This window comes from Erinaceus europaeus, chromosome 4, assembly GCF_950295315.1.
Source record: "Erinaceus europaeus chromosome 4, mEriEur2.1, whole genome shotgun sequence".
Taxonomy (NCBI): domain Eukaryota; kingdom Metazoa; phylum Chordata; class Mammalia; order Eulipotyphla; family Erinaceidae; genus Erinaceus; species Erinaceus europaeus.
Genome location: NC_080165.1, coordinates 52,325,699 through 52,344,879, shown reverse-complemented (window position 1 = coordinate 52,344,879; position 19,181 = coordinate 52,325,699). Strand labels below are relative to the sequence as shown.

Sequence of the window (19,181 nt, the reverse complement as noted above, 5' to 3'; positions counted from 1 at the left end):
GCAGCAGGTTAAGCGCAGGTGCAAGGACCAGCCTAAGGATCCTGGTTCGAGCCCCTAGCTTCCCATCTGCAGGGAAGTTGCTTCACAAGCAGTGAAGCAGGTCTGCAGGTGTCTGTCTTTCTCTCCCCCTCTCTGTCTTTCTCTCCTCTCTCCATTTCACTCTGTCCTTTCCAACAACAATGACGTCAATAACCACAACAATGTTAAACAAGGGCAACAAAAGGGAAAATAAATATTTAAAAAACTTATAAAAAAATTAAATGTTTATCCCATTAACCTGACCCAGGTCCCATATGTATTCACATTTAGCACAGAAACCTGTATAACATCTGAGTCCCTTTCAGTCTGAGTTCACAGTTCCTGGTCACAGTTGGGGACATTCTAAGCTACACTCATTTCAGGACCAGTCTTCCTCAAGTGGCTGGGTAGGATGACCCTGCCTCCCTTCAGAAAGTGGAACAGTTCTTACTATTGCTACTTTATAGGGAGGATAAGTTCCTGGAGTGGGTGACACTATTTGTTTTTTAATATTCTTATTTATTTATTTATTTATTTATTATTGGGTAGAGGAAGAGAAAAATGTAAAGGGGTGGGAGAAAAAGAGGGGGTAAGGACAGAGAGACACCTGCAGCTCTGCTTCACCACTCATGAAGCTTTCCCCCTGCAGGTGGGGACCAAGGACTTGAATCTGGGTCCTTGTGCACTGTAATTTGAGTGTTTAACCAGGTGCGTCATCACCTGGCCTCATGACACTACTTTTTGTTATTGGAGTAAAATCTCATGCTCATGCAATTTCTGGCAAATTTGGATATCTGGATATCAGAAATTATTCTCTACTGACTGGATTTGGTGATATGGACCAGCTGTAAGATTTAAAGTATATATTTTCAACTGTTGGGTTCTGTTCTTTCCTTGAACTAGGATGGATGCTACCTATTTTCTTTTAATTCAAGGTTGATGCAAGGCAGAGATATTTATAAGTTGATATCTGCTTAACTTAAAAACAACAGAAATCTGGAAGAAGTCCTTCGTTTCACATAAGAAAAATTACAGATTGGTTGGTAGGTAGGCATGCATACATGAAGATGTGCTTATAGCATCATCGCCAAATTTTATTATTTCTTGTCAAGTCATGGACAATGAATTCAACTGCTGATAGTATTTGAGAAAAATGATTCGTTTTTCCTCAAGTCTGATGATCCTAGAGAATACATATATCTATAAGAGTTCAATTATAGAACTTCTGAGAAGCTTAAAGAAGGGGAAGGATCATCTCATTTTCAATGGCAATTAAAATGGCTTAACCAGAACTAAGTACATTAGAATTTTAAATTAAGAAGACCCAGAGATAATTTTGACCCTGAATTTTTCCTTTATAATCCAGAAAGTATTCTTTAAGATCAACAACAGAGTCAGAAGTAGCATATGGTTCCCCTCTTAGTCTAGGGCATTTCCCCCCTGCTCCAATGGGACCAGGATGTGCTTCCTAAGAACCTTTTGAATCTTAAAATTTAGTACTGTTGCTATTAAGTCTCAAACTTCATAAGCATTTATTCCAGGTTGCCTGGTCTTGATAGATTTAAATATAGCATATTGGCAGAGGATCAAAAACCTGGGGCACAAACTCTTTTTAGAGTTTTTTTTTTCTGTCCCTAGATAAATCTGACAGGCGCCACATAATGATGAAGACCTGACACCCACTCACCCAAAAGATAGGTTTTATTAACAAGAAAACAACCCGCTGGATTTCAGCCAACATTGCAGTGCTGGCACCAGATCACATTTATTTGCCTGTCTAGACAAATCCTTAAAACATACAGGTACTTGGGGAAGCAAAGATGAAAATTCAATTATAAATGAGTAGGAGACTGCAGTCCAATATATTATAATATATTTCTAAATACAGTTACATTTTTCAAAATTCAAAACACACAAGTTATAATCTCCAGCAAACTGACAGAAGTAAAATATGCTTCTATTTCTATATTCCATTTATCTTTTCCCCCTAAAGTAAAGCATGCAATTCCAAAGGTATGAAAGATATGTTTAAATTCACTAATACAAATATGTATATATGCTGGTTACCTTGTCTGTCTCTCAGTCACAGCACAGTTGATGTAACCTGGATGCCAACCCTGTCGGGATTCATTGAATCGTCATCTGATTTAGGTGTGATGCCTATTTATTATTCTCCCATTTAACTTGTGAGCTCCCTATAGAGTTTAAAAATATGTATCTGGGGAGTCAGGTGGTAGCGCAGCGGGTTAAGTGCATGTGGCGCCAAGCAGAAGGGCAGCGTAAGGATTCCAGTTCGAGCCCCCAGCTCCCCACCTGCAGGGGAGTCACTTCACAAGCAGTGAAGCAGGTCTGCAGGTGTCTATCTTTCTCTCCCCCTCTCTGTTTTCCCTTCCTCTCTCCATTTCTCTCTGTCCTAGCTAACAACAACAACAATAACAACAATAATAATAACTGCAACAATAAAACAACAAGGGCAACAAAAAGGGAATAAATATATAAATATTAAAAATATGTATCTGGCTGAGACAAAATATGCACTTGACTGAGGATATATACACATACATATACATAATTCTTTTTTATCTTAGGATATTCTGATAGTTTGATATGTGGCATGAATGAGACCTCATACTTCTTAGTATTTTGAAGTACTTGAACAATTTGGGGTTAATCTTATAAGAGGAGGTTTCCCTTTGATAAGAGCATCAAGTTCATCTTGAGTCAAGATAAGATTATAGCAAATAGCCCTATTGTTTTATTTGTGTGTGTGTGTTTCTATCCAATATAAAGAGTAAAGCAATTATTTTTACATAGGATGAAATAGGAAAGGTTTCAAGATTTTTAACTAAGGTCATTTCTGCTTCCTCTGTGATAACTGGCAATCGAGACATTTTTGGTTGCCTGTGTGTGGCTGTGTGCATGTGTGTGTGCATGTGTGTATGTGTATGAGTGTACACATACAACGGGTTGTTACTGAATAGAGGTCAGAAATGTCATTTAACACCCTTCAGTGCACAGGGTGATCCCCATAACATGGAATTATTCAGTCCTGAATGTCATTAGTGTTGAGGTTAAGAAACCCTGAGTATCCAGCAGGCAGCTCTTGGAAATTATCAGGCAATATAGTAAGGTGTCAGGTTTAAAATTAACATACAAAAGTTGGTAGCATTCCTTTATGCCATCGCTAAGTCAGAAAGAGAAGAAATCAGCTTTTTTCATGATAGCATTAAAAACAATAAAATAGGGAGTCGGGCAGTAGCGCAGCAGGTTAAGCGCCTGTGGCATAAAGCCCAAGAACCGGCAGAAGGATCCTGGTTCGAGCCCCTGGCTCCCCACCTGCAGGGGAGTCGCTTCACAGGCGGAGAAGTAGGTCTGCAGGTGTCTATCTTTCTCTCTCCTTCTCTGTCTTTCCCTCCTCTCTCCATTTCTTTCTGTCCTATCCAACAAAAACGACATCAGTAACAACAACAATAAAAAACAAGGGCAACAAAAGGGAATAAATAAATAAATACAAAAAAATTAAAAAACCCAATAAAATATCTAGTAGTAGGGAGTCGGGTGGTAGCGCAGGGGGTTAAGCGCAGGAGGCGCAAAGTGCAAGGACCAGAGTAAGTATCCCGGTTCAAGCCCCCAGCTCCCCACCTGCAGGGGAGTTGCTTCACAGGCGGTGAAGCAGGTCTGCAGGCATCTATCTTTCTCTCCCCTCTCTGTCTTCCCCTCCTCTCTCCATTTCTCTCTGTCCTAACTAACAACGACGACATCAATAACAACAACAATAATAACTACAACAACAATTTAAAAAAGACAACAAAAGGGAAAATAAATATTTTTAAAAATCTAGGAATAAGCCTAATGAAAGAAGTAAAAGACTTGCATTCTGAAAAATATGAATTACTATTTAAGAAAATAAAAAAAGACACAAAGAAGTGGAAAGGTATTCTATGTTCATGGATTGGAAAAATTAACAGTATCAAAATAAATATACTACTCAGTGCCACATGCAGATTTAATGCAATCCCCATCAAGGTCCTCCACTTTTTTTTCCTTAGGAGAATAGAACAAAAGATAAAAATGTTTATCTAGAACCAGAAAATGGTCACCAGGAGCAGTGGATTTGTAGTGCCAGCACTGAGCATAACCATGGAGGCAATAAGTAAATAAATAAGTAAATGGGAGAGGATACAAACAGAATATTCACCAAAGAACTGAGAAATTTTATGCATGTACGAACTATTATATTTACTGGTGACTGTGAAACATTAATCCCCCAATAAAGGAAAAAATTGTTTGAAAAAAAGAATATATTTTTAAAAAGATGATATACAATAAGGGCAAAAGCTTGGCCCACTTAATAATGACATTTTTGGTCAATATCACAGCACCTCATCATCTGGGACCCTAGTTAGGGAATCCTTGGACTCCCATACACATATGATGGGCCTAGACCTCTAAAGGATCCCTTTCTCAGGTACCACTGGTCTATTCCATAAGGAGTGGCATCTTGTGGGTCCTCACAGGACCTTGTCCTCACCAAAAAGCAATGACGATAGGGATAGCTCCAGTCTTTGAAAGGAGGCTGGGGGTATCCTGCCCTGCCACTCGAGAAAGACTGGTCCTGAAATAAGTGCAGCCTGCAATATTCCCAGTTGTGACCATGAGCTATAAGCTCAGACCAATATGGACTTAGAGGTTACACAGGCTCTGGTGCGAAATATATATATATATATATATGCCAGGGATCAGGTGGATGAAGGTAAAATAAATGATTAATTTTAGCCACAAAATATTTTTTTCAAGAACAGGAGCTACTCTTGGCCCTAATCTAACTTTCTAGCCCATTTTCTCTACTCTGACACCATTCTCTCAGACAGTATTCTTATGCAGTTTCAAGCTAGCTACCAAACTCAAGCACCACTACCATAGTTGTGTGCCCCCCAGGAACATGCCTAAAATGGATCTTCTAGCTTTTTTCTACCCTAAAATACCTAATTCCATCTGCTCTAATCCTACTTTTTGGTTTCTGTTCATTAACCATTTTGTCTCAACTTAGATCATGCCACCTTCCAGACACCAAGTTACAGATACTACAATGAGTCCACCGCAGCTTCTCTGGGCAGACGACCTCACCAATGTGCCCTGGACCCTCACATCTACAGAGCTCTGGTCCATTAGAGAAAGATAGAAACAGGCTGGGGGTATGGATTGAACTGTCAACACCCATGTCCAGCGGAGAAGCAATTACAGAAGCCAGAACTCCTACAGAATTCCCCAAACAACCTTGATCCATACTCCCAGAAAGGGAGAAGTGATAGGATAAAGATAAGAGGGCTCTGAATTCCAGCTCCATTAGCACCCAGAGAGAGAGAAAGAAGGAAAAGGAGAGGGACACCTGGAGGTAGTTATGTTGTCATGAGTGGCCTGGAGGGGAATAGAGGATTGAATCAGAATAAAAAGGGGAAAATTACGAGTAAATGTGGAGAGATAGTTGTAGAGAAGATGATTGGCCCATGTCTACAACCTTAGGGGAATTGTGGTGGATTGCAGTGGGGGAGACTGAAGATTCAGAACTCTGATGGTGGGAATGGTGTGGATTTTAACCTCTGTTGACATGTAACTCTGCAATATAAAATAATAATAATAATAATAATAAAAATAAAAATATCCAAAAGGCCAACAGACACATGAAAAAATGGCTCAAGTCATATATTGTCAGAGAACTACAAATAAAGACAAAAATGAGATACCATTTCACTCCTGTGAGAATGTCATACATCAGAAAAGGTAGCAGTAACAAATGCTAGAGAGGTTGTGGGGACAAAGGAACCCTCTTGCTCTGCTGATGGGAATGTAAATTGATCCAACCCTTGTGGAAAGTAGCCTGGAGAACTCTCAGAAGGCAAGAAATGAATCTAACCTATGACCCTGCAATTCCTCTCCTGGGAATATATCCTGAGGAACCCAATACACCCATCCAAAAAGATTTGTGTATACCTATGTTCATAGCAGTATAATTTGTAATAGCCAAAACCTGGAAGCAACCCAGGTGTCCAACAACACATGAGTGGCTGAGTAAATTGTGGTTTATATACACATGAAATACTACTCAGCTATTAAAAATGGTGAATTCACCATCTTCACCTCACTTCACTCGGATAGAGCTTGAAGGAATCGCGTTAAGTGAGATAATCCAGAAAGAGAAAGATGACTATGGGGTGATCCCATTCATAGAAGTTGAAAAATAAGAACAGAAGGAAAAACACAAAGTAGATCTTGGACTGGATTTGGTATATTGCACCAAAGTAAAGGGCTCTGAGAGGTTGATGGAGCAGGTCCTGGAGCATGATGGTAGAGGAGGACCTAGATGGGGGGTTAGAGTGCTATGTGGAAACCTGAGAAATCTTACACATGTACCAATAACTGAATTTACTGTTGACTACAAACCATTAATCCACCCCCCAGAGGAAAAATAAATGAATCCCTGAATAGAGGAGCGAACCCATTTGAATTAATAAAATTCTCAGTCCTCATACTGTAAGACCAATACTAATGAAATCACCACCTTGTGTGCCTCTTTCTCCATCTGAAAAATTATGATAACAAACTTCTTCTTTGTAATAATATTGTGAAGAGTCATGATCTTATATACTTGAAATACTCTGATTTCTTCACAAGGAAAGGTTTCTGTAAAATCAAAGTACAGTTATTATTACTGCACCATTATGAGATCATAAAATTGTGCCTATGAACTGTAATCCTCCTTTTAAAAAACAATTCCTTCGGGAGATGAAAATGAACCAGAAATGATCTCATCATGATTACACCTGCCACACCAAAAAACAGACACAGTTTAGAGAACTCTTTCCCTCCAGCAATGAAGTAAGCTGCGTCTGTAATTAAGATCTTAATAAGGGAGGCAGAAGACCTGACACAGACGCTGCAAGCTTTGAGGCACAGAACTACCATGCCAGGTTTAAAACATGAACAACTGAAATACAATCTTCCTCGCTACTTAATGCTCTGGGGTGTTTTTTAAAGTCTAGATTTCAAAATGGGCTTTCCTTCATTTCTAAAGATGCCTATTTTCACAAGAAAAAGAAAAAAGAATCACATTATTAAAAGTAAAATTATTTATGACTCTATGTAAAAAATTTGTCCGAATTCGCTTAATTAATTTTTACCAAAGCACTACTCAGCTCTGATTTATGATGGTGGCATGGATTGAACCTAGGACCTGGGACCCTCAGGAATGTAGGTCTTTTTGCATAACCATTATGCTATCTCTCAGGCCTGGAATCTATTTTTAGATAAATTCTTGTCAATAGCTTGCCATAGGGAGAAAAGAAAGTACTTCCTAGAAATCTTAACCTTATATGATTTTTTAACTGCTACAACTTTCTATTGAACTTCACAATTAAGACACCCCCCCCCCCATACACAGAGATACACAGTTAATTTCAAAAGAAATCTCGGAGACATTTTTGTGGAATGCTCACACTTTTACATATTCACAGTTGCTCAATCTTCATTCATGGTATGCATAAACATCAACATTCCACATTAGGAACATTTTGATAGTATAACGATTACCTTAACATTAGGAATGTTAGCAGGATTTCTCATTTGCTAAAAACACTTGTAAAGAAGTAAGATACTGCCACATTCTTTGAATAAGGATCCTGAACTGTTTACATGAACACTGGTTTCATCAATGAATGGGGAAGAGGATGGATGGAAAGGGCTTAGTTTCTTTGTAAGAATAAACTGGGACTTAATACATGGTAGAGTCCAGGCATATATGCATTTGAAAACTTTCCATTGGCAATTTTATTATCTTCATGATGAGCTAGCTAGCCTGTCTTCAATGTCAACATCATTACTCATATTTTCTGTAGTGCCTGTTACAGTTTCTTTAAAGGCTATGCCTCAATTCACTTAGATTGCATTGTCAAATACAGTTATTTTCCAAAAGAATCACTCTTTCCAGTGGAGGGTGGAAAAGATCACCAATAAGAACATTTATCAGTTGTACCCCTCCTACCCTATGGTTTTGTTAATTAATCCTTTCTTAAATAAAAAAAATAAAAAAAAGAATATTTATCTTGAAATGCAGATTCTGTGGGGAGATTGTTTTCTGCAGCTAGGCTGCAATGTTTCCTAAGCTTTTAGAGTTTTCACTAACAAGAATTACCATTGGGACATGACTGGAATGTTCAAAGTAAATAAAATGGAGGGGAGTGTTATTGACAAAGAATAAACAGGTTTTTCTTTTTTCTTTTCTTTCTTATTTGGTCCCCTTTCCAGGCATCCATCACCTAGGTAACCAATAGCTATTCTCTGGCATTTTAAGTTGGAAATACACTATTTCTTTCCAGTGGCCCTGTTTTGTTTATCTTGGGAAGGAGACTTAGTAATTAAGTCTATATGTTACTGCAGAGCAATGTGATGGTCCCCGTGACTGACATTTCAAGCCAATTTGTCTAGGTTTCTTTCTAATCTTAAAATGAACTAAAATAGGTAACCAAGACCTCGTACTTTCCTTATATGTCACTCTGATTTCAGTAAGATAAGGGATATAGTATACTGTGATTTTGTATACCTTCCAACTCACCATCTTTGCATTTTAACTTGATTAAAAAAAATTAAAGATCTTCCTTTTCCTTACTAATATTTTTTGTTTTGGATAAACAATTCTAGTGAATGCATTATCTTAAAGCTTTATATATAATGCTTCATAGCTATATATGTATGTATATATATAATTCATGTATCACATAGGGGATGTCATTCTATTTTCAAAATATTTACTTTATGTATTTCATATGAGAGAGGGGAGAGAGAGGTAGAGAGAGAAAGAGGGAGAGAATGGATACACATTTGAGTGATATGATTAGAAAAGGATTCTGAACAGTTAGGGACCAAGATTTCTCAAAAAAGAGTCAGAGGAGAAGCTAAAGGTAAGAGGTACAGAGTGTATTTTGAGGGTCTCATATCTGAGTGCACAGGACTTATGAGTCCTGCAGAAGCCTCATATTAGAGAGCTTAAGAAAAAGAGAGGGAGGGACAGTGAAAGAAAGAGAGATGCACATGAGGTCATGAAGTTGCAAAAAGGAGAGAGGATTAGAAGAGGGGTTGAACCCTTTGTGGGCCACCCATAGGACCTTGCCCTCAACTTGGATCAATAATGGTAGAGAATGTTCCATCCTTCGAAGGGAGGATGGACAACATACTCTATGCTACACCTGAGGAAGGTGGGTCCTGATATTGGGGCAGCTTGGAATGTTCCTACTCATGACCACAGAATGTGAGCTCAGATCTACAGGGATGCAGAGGTCACATAGGCTCCTAAGCTAAATATGGGCCCCAGATTACGTCAAATCGATGGGGTTTACAGTCAACAATATTTATACAAACCCTTTCCCATTATTAGGGAGCTACTCTCTTCCCTGATCCAACTTTCTGTCCCTTTTCCAGCCATGACATCATCTCCCCAGACAACAACTTGGATTGACCTGCAAATCAGATTTCAGGCTCAGGGAAAAAAAACAAAACAAAACAAATCAAAACAACAAGTATAGCCACAGGTTCTTTGGAATATAACTAAAATATGCCTTTTAGCTATCTACAAAATGGAGAACCCCCCCAACACTTCATCTGCACTTTATTCCAGCTTTTATGTCCATGATTAGTCAACAATTTGTTTGGCTTTGTATGTTAACTCTCTTTTCAGCCACCAGGTTCCAGATGCTACCATGATGCCGACCAGACTTCCCTGGACAGATGACCCCACCAATGTGTCCTGGAGCTCCGTTTCCCTAGAGCCCCACCCTACTAGGGAAAGAGAGAGGCAGGCTGGGAGTATGGATCGACCAGTCAAAGCCCATGTTCAGTGGGGAAGCAATTACAGAAGCCAGACCTTCCACCTTTTGCATCCCACAATGACCTTGGGTCCATACTCCCAGAGGGATAAAGAATAGGAAAGCTATCAGGGGAGAGGATGGGATACAGAGGTCTGGTGGTGGGAATAGTGTGGAGTTGTACCCCTCTTATCCTGTGGTTTTGTTAATGTCTCCTTTTTATAAATTAAAAAAAAAAAAAAGAAAAGGGGTTGAAAAGTAGAGAGGAAATACTTTTTAGAAGTTGGGGGTGGGGTGGGGCAGACAGGAAGTTACTGATGAATTCTAAGAAGGGGACTAACATGTATTCCAGCAAGAAAGGATGCTAAAGGAATTCTTGGTATGTCCCACACTGTGTAACTTACTAAATTTGGCATTATAGGAACACCTTCAGTTCTACAAATACTTTCATCCTTGTATGAGTAAGTTAGTTCTGAAAAATGGGATTACTCAATAAACTTATCAACTCATACATAACTAATATTTTCCAAAACAACTTCTGGTGCTTTGAAATTCTACAGAATGCATATTAAGATTTAAAAGATGGGCAGGAATCTCTAACCTGAATTGAGTGTGATAACAGTTTAGAAAAGAATAAAGATTTTAAAACCAAAATGACAAAGCAAGGAAAAAATGAGTAATTACATAGGTTATACATGACAAATATTGATGACTACCATATTGATCCTTGGTCATTTTTCTCACATGTTAATTTGAGGAAATAAACATCTTTTCTGAGTCACTCTAAAATTTTTGTAACCAGAGTCTCACATATTTACAATTTCACACTCTAGGCTACTTTTTATAATTCAGATAAGAGACACTGAAAAAAAAAAAGATAGATGGATAGATAGATAGATAGGTAGATAGATAGATAGATAGGTAGGTAGGTAGATAAAGCACCAAGGCTCTCTCTGGTTGTCACAGCACCTCCTCTGTAGGACTGGTACTCAAACTTGGGTCATGCCATGACAATGAGACATCCCATTTGATGAGCGCTCTCTCTCTCTCTCTCTCTCTCTCTCTAGTCTAAAAGGGTCTAGATTCTTCACAATATGACTTTTTGCTTCTTAAATCACCTCATCTACTTTTAACCAAATGTAAGAATCTGAATTTCAGAAAGTACTATCCTCTTTTATCCCTTGGTTTCTCCTTTATTTCTTTTTCTAGTTGATGTATAACTAACATACATTCTGTTCGTTTTTGGTGTACAACATAGAGAGTTGACATTTGTATACAATGGAGAGTGTTTACCATAATATGTTCATGTGACAAATTTATAGTAATATATAGTATACAATATAATATATAATACTCTATAGTTCCCATGTGTCCTCATGACTTAAGTCTTTCACATTAATTGTGTCTCTTGATTCCCTTCACCCATTTTCCTTCACCATGTATTTTTCTTAGTTGCATTGTAAATTCCATCTGTAATTTTTCTTCAGTTAAGATATTTAGAAATGAGTTTGTTGAATGGTAGACCAGATAATTTAGAATGTCATTGTAGATACATAAGAGGGTTCAGAAATTTGGCAGTTTTCACAAATGCTGTTCTGCTGTTACAGTAAGTCAGACAGCACTTAATGAATACCCATCAGGTATGGGCTTACACAAAGTGGTGGGTTTCAGGTCTCTACTCCAACACTAATGGACAGGGACCATTTTATCACTTTCTTAGCAGTTAGTAGCAACAAGACACTTCCAAACCCTCAGGAGGGAGCTTTCACTGAGCAAGCTAAGTCTATCAAGCACAGGCTCCATATCCCCCATTACAGAACATGTCCTATATAGTCACAGGAGCTAGTGGAAAATCTCTTAATAAATGAAGCCATAAGTAATTTACTATCATATAAAATCAGATTGAATTCTAAGAGATATGAGCTATTAAGTACATAGAGAGGGTCATATATAGTCTTTCTATGATTAAATAATAGTGGGACTTTTATTACAGAATGAGGAGAAATTGTACCCACATGGCAACTGTCTTGTAAAAAATTATTTTCCTAATGAAATAATAAATGAAGTAATAATATATTTGCTAACTAAGGAAGTTTACATTGCACAGTTGTCAAAAAATTGCCAGCTCCATCATCTGGCAGAGCTGTGTATAAATGCATATAGTTCAGATGTTATAGATATATAGACAAACCAGATTATGCAGTTTAAAAAATATTATGGTGCCTGAATTATAAATCTTTCAGGGAACACTTTTTAAAAAATATTTATTTATTCCCTTTTGTTGCCCTTGTTGTTTTACTGTTGTAGTTATTATTGTTGTTGTTATTGATGTCGTTGTTGGATAGGACAGAGAGAAATGGAGAGAGGAAGGGAAGACAGAGAGGGAGAGAGAAAGAGAGACACCTGCAGACCTGCTTCACTGCCTGTGAAGTGACTCCCCTGCAGATAGGGAGTCAGGAGCTCGAACCTTACGTCCCATTGGTACACATGTGCCTGCTGCACTACTGCCCAACTCCCTCGGGAACACTTTTAAGTCTCATTACATTAAATGCATAGTATATGGAACACCATAGTGTATAAAAGATAACTTATGACTCCAGGGTTTTATAGTGTTAAGGTTATTTATTTGGTCTTACCCTGAAAGGATCAAATTTTAAAAATAACTATGTAATGTAAGTTTTACTTTGCTTTGTAGAGCTACTTTTTTTTTTTGTAATCTATTCTACAGAAACACTTAAGATAAAATAGAGTCTTAAAATTTACTGAATAAGAAAATAGCAGGTATATAGGGCATTTTAGGGAGCTCCACATGGTTCTTTATGTTCTTAATAATGATTTGAAGTTACAAATTCTAGAGCTGAATCACCATTGTTTAAATCTCAATTGCACTACTCTTTAGTTGTGTGAATTTGGCTAAATTACTTAGCTTCTTTTTCACAATTTTTACATTTGAAGACTAGTGTAATGACACCCACTTCACAGTTACTGAAAGAGTTAAATATGATAACCCTGTATCCATCACAGTCAGTCTCAACATTTATTGCAAAGTTGAACTACCACACAATGTCAGTGTTGTATTTATTCAGTAGAAGATGGTATATATTTTTTTGCTGGATAAAGTGTCCATAAATTAGTAAAAATGATGTGCTTATATGATTTGGCAAGATGTTCAACTCTGTGAGACCCAGAAAAGAAACATATTTTCTTCATGAATGTTAATTGCAATTTACATAGTCAGGTACCATGATGTTTTCCTTCCATAATAGGGAAACCAAATTTCATGAAGTTACTGAACAAAAATGACTTTAGACTTTTTGTTAGTTTCTATACAGCAACACTCAGTGTTAATTTTGACCACTTACAGTTTCCAATAACAATTGTACAGTTACAGTTTCTCATTTTTTCTTTGCCAGTTCATTTTGATGAAACTCAAGACAGTGATAAAAAGGTATGGGTCAGCTATGACTGCAAGCTAAATAATGTTTAGTCCTATCACTCTTCTAAATAAGGAAATTGTAAATACAAGGTGGAATTCTGTATGAAAGAGAACTTTACTGCCAGACAGAAATATCTGTTTCTGGTTAAGTCTTAAAGTTAAATATTAAGAACCTTCAGGATTATCCATTCCTCCTATCTTTCTTATTGAGGCAGTAATGGAAAACTGATAGGATAGTAATAACTGATATCTGTATCTCCAGATAGTTGTAGTCCTTTTAAGGAGAACTGTACTGTAGCTCAAGCAATAACAGTGAAGACTCATCACATTTAGATTTAGAGCATTGAACAAGTTACAGCTTTGAACAAAAGATTTATCACTGAAGTTATACAGTGGCTACTAGCCAGGACTGAGTATTTGCAAATTCACATTTAAAAAAAGGGGGGGGGGGATAGGCCAGAAGCTAGCTAGTTTGGATAGGAAGCTTACATACTCCTGAAGGCTAGACAGGTAATACATAGTATCAATGCCAAACCATAGCTACCTTGCCAACATAGCTCTTTGTTTAAAAGCAGAAGGACCCATGCTATTCTAAATTGTAATGTTCATCATCCAAAGAAAATTCACACTGAATTTATTGCAAACTATCTCTGGAAACCCCTGGTCTCTTTAAAAGGAGGCAACATAAACAAAATGGGATACGCTGAGCAAGTGATAATCCTTCTGCTCAAAAGAAACACAAGTGATGGTGCAAAACATATGGGAAAATACTATTGAAGTATTATGACACTGTAAGCTCTGGGAACAATAAACTTGCTGGAGCTTTCAGACTCTCAGCCCATCCAAACACCAAAAAGCAAGCAAGCAAACACAAACACCAAACCAACCAACCAAACAAAAGCTTTTCAAGAAAAGGCAAAAACGATTTGCATCTAACATCATTCAAGGATGTCAAATTTCTCCACCCTAAGCTGTATATCAAGCAGTATTTGGGGCTTTTAATTTTTCCCAACAGAAATACATACGAGAAGCAAACTGCTTTCCAGATCAAACACTTATTGAATCAGTTTGAGAGATCTGCAGTTCAGATCTCTCATTTAGGTAGAGAAATTGAGCTAGTGGGCACTGGCTTCAGGTTAGACCTTCTCTGACTTACAGTGGCCACAGAACACCGCTTTGAAACTAATACTCAGAATTCCTAGAGGATATGGACCCGGGTTACAGTGACCTCAGGTTATGGGTTTTAGAGACTGGGTGTCTTGTTCTTGCCCATATGCCAACCTCAGTGACTGAGACCCATCTTAGAACTCTTGGGCTCAGAAGGTGTTCTTGCAGGGAAGTTGTGACAGTGAGACACACACACACACACACACACACACACACACACACACACACACACACACACACACACACTCACGCACACACACGCTCACGCGCACACACCTACTTTACAGAAAAGGCTCTTTCTTACCTTGTACTTCATCTCAACAGCAGTGAATTGAGCCGTTTTCCTGCATTAGTTGAATTGCGCTAGGCACTGGCTTATCGTTTTGGTGCCTCCATGAGCACAGTGCTAAATGAAAGTGAGAACAGTGCCCTCTGGGCTGGTTTGTCAGTGTCAGCTCACGGAGCTCCCGCACAGCTACGCTCCAGAGGATTCTGAGCTCGCTGTTTTGATTGAGGACCGGCTCCCACAGACTCTATTTACATAGAGCCCTGCTATTGGCTAGTGAGCAAAGGTAATAAGGTTGCCCCGCCCACTCTCAACTTTAGAAAACTGACAAAAGAGCTTGTAACGTGATCTTTTTACAAAATCGATGAGAGTGGAAAATAAAGTGGAGGAACGTCCCAAATCCCACTCCACCCCCACTAAATACATTTATAAAATAAAGCTAGACACAGGAGATAAATTATTTTTCAGATTAATCTAAGTATTAAAGCATCCGAATTCACAAAGCAATCTGACGTGCTTCCTGTGTGCGACCTAGCAACACTTTCATAAAGCCATTTTATTTCAAAGCCATTCACCTCACAATCTCTACATGGAACAAACTCTGGAAACAAAAGGTTTTGTGTCTCCCGGCTCCTTTTTGACTAACTACCCCTGCTGATATCTCTCTCCTCCCACCCCTCCCCCCTTTTTGTGGCTGTTTGCTTTTTTTGTTCTTTTCAATGTTCAAAGTACTTGCAATGTCAGTCTGCAAGGAGCCAGAATACAATTCCCCCTCAGTGAAAAGAAACTCTGGAGTACAGACACCAGGGTTTCCCTAGCTGGTTTCTCAAGAGGCCTTTACAGAGCTGAGTGTCAGCCATATTCAGTGACCTTCTAGGGTTTTAATGAGGATAAAGGTTAGCTCTGGCCCCTCAGACAGGGTTGGTCAGTGCACATCCTATACATCACCACCGTCCACTGAGTACTGTGCTCTTTCATTGCTGACACATCTAATTCCAGCTTTTCCTTCTGACCTCTCTCCTGAAGATTGACCCATTAACCCACCAACACTTATTATCCAGGAGAACAAAAAATGCCCACTCTTTGAGGAACCTGTGTAAAGACACTGATATCTCTCCAGTGAAGTGCAGAGCACTAGGCTTAGCTTTAGCCATATCTTCAGTAAACTGTTCAGCACAATAGAGCCACGAGGTAAAATTCCTCTTCACTGGACCTTAAGAATGAGACTGACTTCAGAGGAGTTGTGTCTGAGTGGGATGGACTCCAACCAGACTGAATTTGGACAGGAAAGAAATCAAGCCCTGTCTTTTTTTTCCTGATAGAGTTAGGTCAGAATCAGTTTGATCTCATCACCCATGTCCAGTGGAGTTTGAGATTCTTACTTTTATAAGCAGGAGAGCAGCAATCCAACAAAAGCAGACTAGATGTAGAAGTCAGTTTAATTTACAGTTTAATGTGACACTGATTCCCTGGACATGCTCCCCAAGAAGTCATAATGTAGTTGACTTAACAGATTGAGTCATTTCTTGCCTTTGTTTTTTCTCATTTAGCCTCTGAGCAAAATGCGTGGTTTTTCAAGGCCTTTCTGAACACAAATTAAGCATGCCACATCTTCCTAATAGTCATGCAGAACTATGGAGCAGTCCTTAGTTAGCAGAAAGTTGTTTTTTGGTATCAGGCTGGGTAAGTCAAAGGCCTTTCTGTCTGTAAGATGACTCTTGTGGCCTCCGGGAGATCTAGATAACATCCCTTGTTTCCCTAAGCGGTAAAGCCGGATCCACCTCTACTTTGTTCAGTGAGTATGACTGAATAGGTAAGCTCTATCCTACCCAATTAAAAATGTTAATTGATATTTAATAATGGTTTCTAAGATTATAAGATGAACGGGTAGAGCCCCACACCATATTCACCTATTCCACATAATTTTAATGTTTTTAAAAAGTTTCCCAAAATGTATACTAAGAATTTTTGTCATTTTATTCTCTTTCTAAAAAACTCAATTTACACTAAGTAGCTCTCTTGCTTTCCTATTTTTTTCCCTGTATATCAAAATACTTAAAGTACTTGAATTTCATTTTAAGGTGGCTTGGTCAATTAGAATCTCAACACATTTCTTAACTTTTTAATTGTTGTACTGAAATGCAAACAGAGAAATAATAATACCTGAGGATTAAATGTTTTAATATGGATGGAAGTGAATAATTCTTGACAGGTAATAAAGGACTTAATGAATTGTTGTTTATAATATTGACACTATTAGTTATTATTTTAATATTAAATACATTATGTACCACTACTATGTCATGTGGCATTATTTAGTATATTCTATAAATGATATTAATATTTAATTATACGAATTATAGCCATTGCTACCATTGTACTATTATCAGTATTGTAAGTGTGGTAGATGTTTAGAAAGAGGTGAAGGAATCCCCTCATCTTTGTGTAATTTTTTATTTTATTTTTTTTTATTTATTTGTTTTACATTTAAATTTATTCATTTATTCATGACAATTATAGGAGGAGAGGAAGAAAGAGCCAGATATCACTCTGGTACATGTGCTGCCGGGACTGAACTTGGGACCTCATGGTTGAGAATTCAGTGCTTTATCCACTACGTCACCACCATGCCACTTTTTATATAAGTTAATCTATAATGGAGCAAATATTAATTTGTGCAGGCATTATACAATAACAATTGAGATAAACAAATGTCCCGTTTTCATAGAGTTTATGGTCTACTGGAGGAAAAGGACTAGTTACATAGATGAAATAGTTTGGGATTGATAAATGCTATGAGGAAATATTAAGCAGGGAAAATTGCTAGAGGTTAACAAGTTAGGGTTAGTTGCAGGTGGGAGCATGGTCACTTTATTTCTTCTCCTCCTTCTTCTTTTGCAAGTTCATGTGCCTTATTTACTTTTTTTTTTCTATTTTTATTATTATTATTTTTTTGCCTTCAGAGTTATTGCTGGGGATTGGTGCCTACACTATGAATCCACTGCTCCTGGAAGCCTTTTTTTTTTTTTTTTCCATTTTTTGTTGCCTTTGTTGTTGTTTTGGTTATTGTTGTTATTGCTGTTGTTGTTAGATAGGACAGGGAGAAATCGAGAGACGAGGGAAAGACAGAGGGGAAGAGAAAGCTAGACATCTGCAGATCTGCTTCATTGCTTGTGAAGTGACCCACCTGAAGGTGGGGGCTTGGCGCACTTGAAGCAGGATCCTTGCGAAGGTTCTTGCACTTTGTGCCACATATATTTAATCTGCTGCGCTCAAGTCGCTATGCTGCTCCCAACCCCCTTTTCTTAGTGATTTAATAACAAGATTATAAGACTGTAGTGTTATAGTTCCATACTATATCCACCACCAAAGTTCTGTGATCCCCTGTTCCCTCATGCCCTGACCCCCAATGATAAACACCACAGCTCTCACAGAGTTTTGAAAATAATATGAAGGGTACTTTATTTCAGAGAGTGGTAAGGAGATAAAATTGAAATAGAAATCTGAGTAACATGGGAGATCCACTCAAAGACCTGGGCAAAGAACATTCAGACAATGGAACTGATCCATAATGAGGGTTTGAAGCCCAAATTAGCTCAACATGTCAAAGAACAACAAGCACTCCACAGCGTCCAAAGCCGTGCACGGGAGGGTAGAATGGAGGAGGCGAGCTCAAATAGGCAAAGCTCAAAAGCTGCGGCAGTTTGGATTTTCTCCAGAGTGAGATAGCAAGTCACTGAGGCATTCTGAGCAGAGAATTGTGTGATGTTTGTCTCTCTCTGTTTTTTCCCTTTCTTTTTGTAACCTTTTATTTAAACAATCAAGGACAGTAATTTATTAGTTACAATATTTTGGTTCTAATGCAACTTAAACAATGCAGATAATTATTACCTTGTTAGTGCCATTTAGTATAGTTCCTTCAAAACACTTTTGGGAGGTGGGAAACACAAAAATTATCTTAGTGATTAGAGAAATGGCCCTTCCCCCATCCACTGCCATAAACTGTAGGTGCAAGAATACTGTTTAGACTGTGTTATATTAAAATGAATCATTGCTTTATGGAGGAGCCCCAGTACTCTCAGAGGTAACCTCTAAAATGGGCCAAAATATTGGGGCTTGAACACTACCTGCCAGTTTTGCTACCTGCCTGCTTGACAGCCAAGAAGAGTTCTGTCCCCATGGCCTCGTGTATGCAGGAGCAAAGGAAGAGGCTCCAGATGCAATATCACTGGCTTTCCAACTGCCACAAAACACTGACAATGGCACGGCAAACCAACAAACAAAAAACAAATTAAGAGGGTGCTAGAAAAAGAGATTCTTCTCTCCACAAATTGCAAGGACCCCATATAACTGCTTTCTAAGAGTAAAGGACAAGGATAGGAAGAAGCTGCAGAAATCATCCAATGCAGCTGTTCACTCA

General features: G+C 38.2%; 1 protein-coding gene across 2 annotated transcripts in view; it reads right to left on the bottom strand.

The window, feature by feature from the left end:
- Window positions 1-19,181, bottom strand: part of NEDD9 (neural precursor cell expressed, developmentally down-regulated 9) — a 230,497-nt gene that overhangs the window by 44,370 nt on the left and 166,946 nt on the right. The window contains exon 1 of one of the 2 annotated variants that reach the window (XM_007539253.3): window positions 14,780-14,964. The exons of the other annotated variant lie outside the window; for it this stretch is intronic. Within the exon in view, the coding sequence (XP_007539315.2) occupies window positions 14,780-14,791 (12 nt within the window). The 5' untranslated portion in view covers window positions 14,792-14,964. Of the gene's footprint in view, window positions 1-14,779; window positions 14,965-19,181 lie in introns of those variants that run through there. 2 annotated transcript variants of the gene reach the window in all.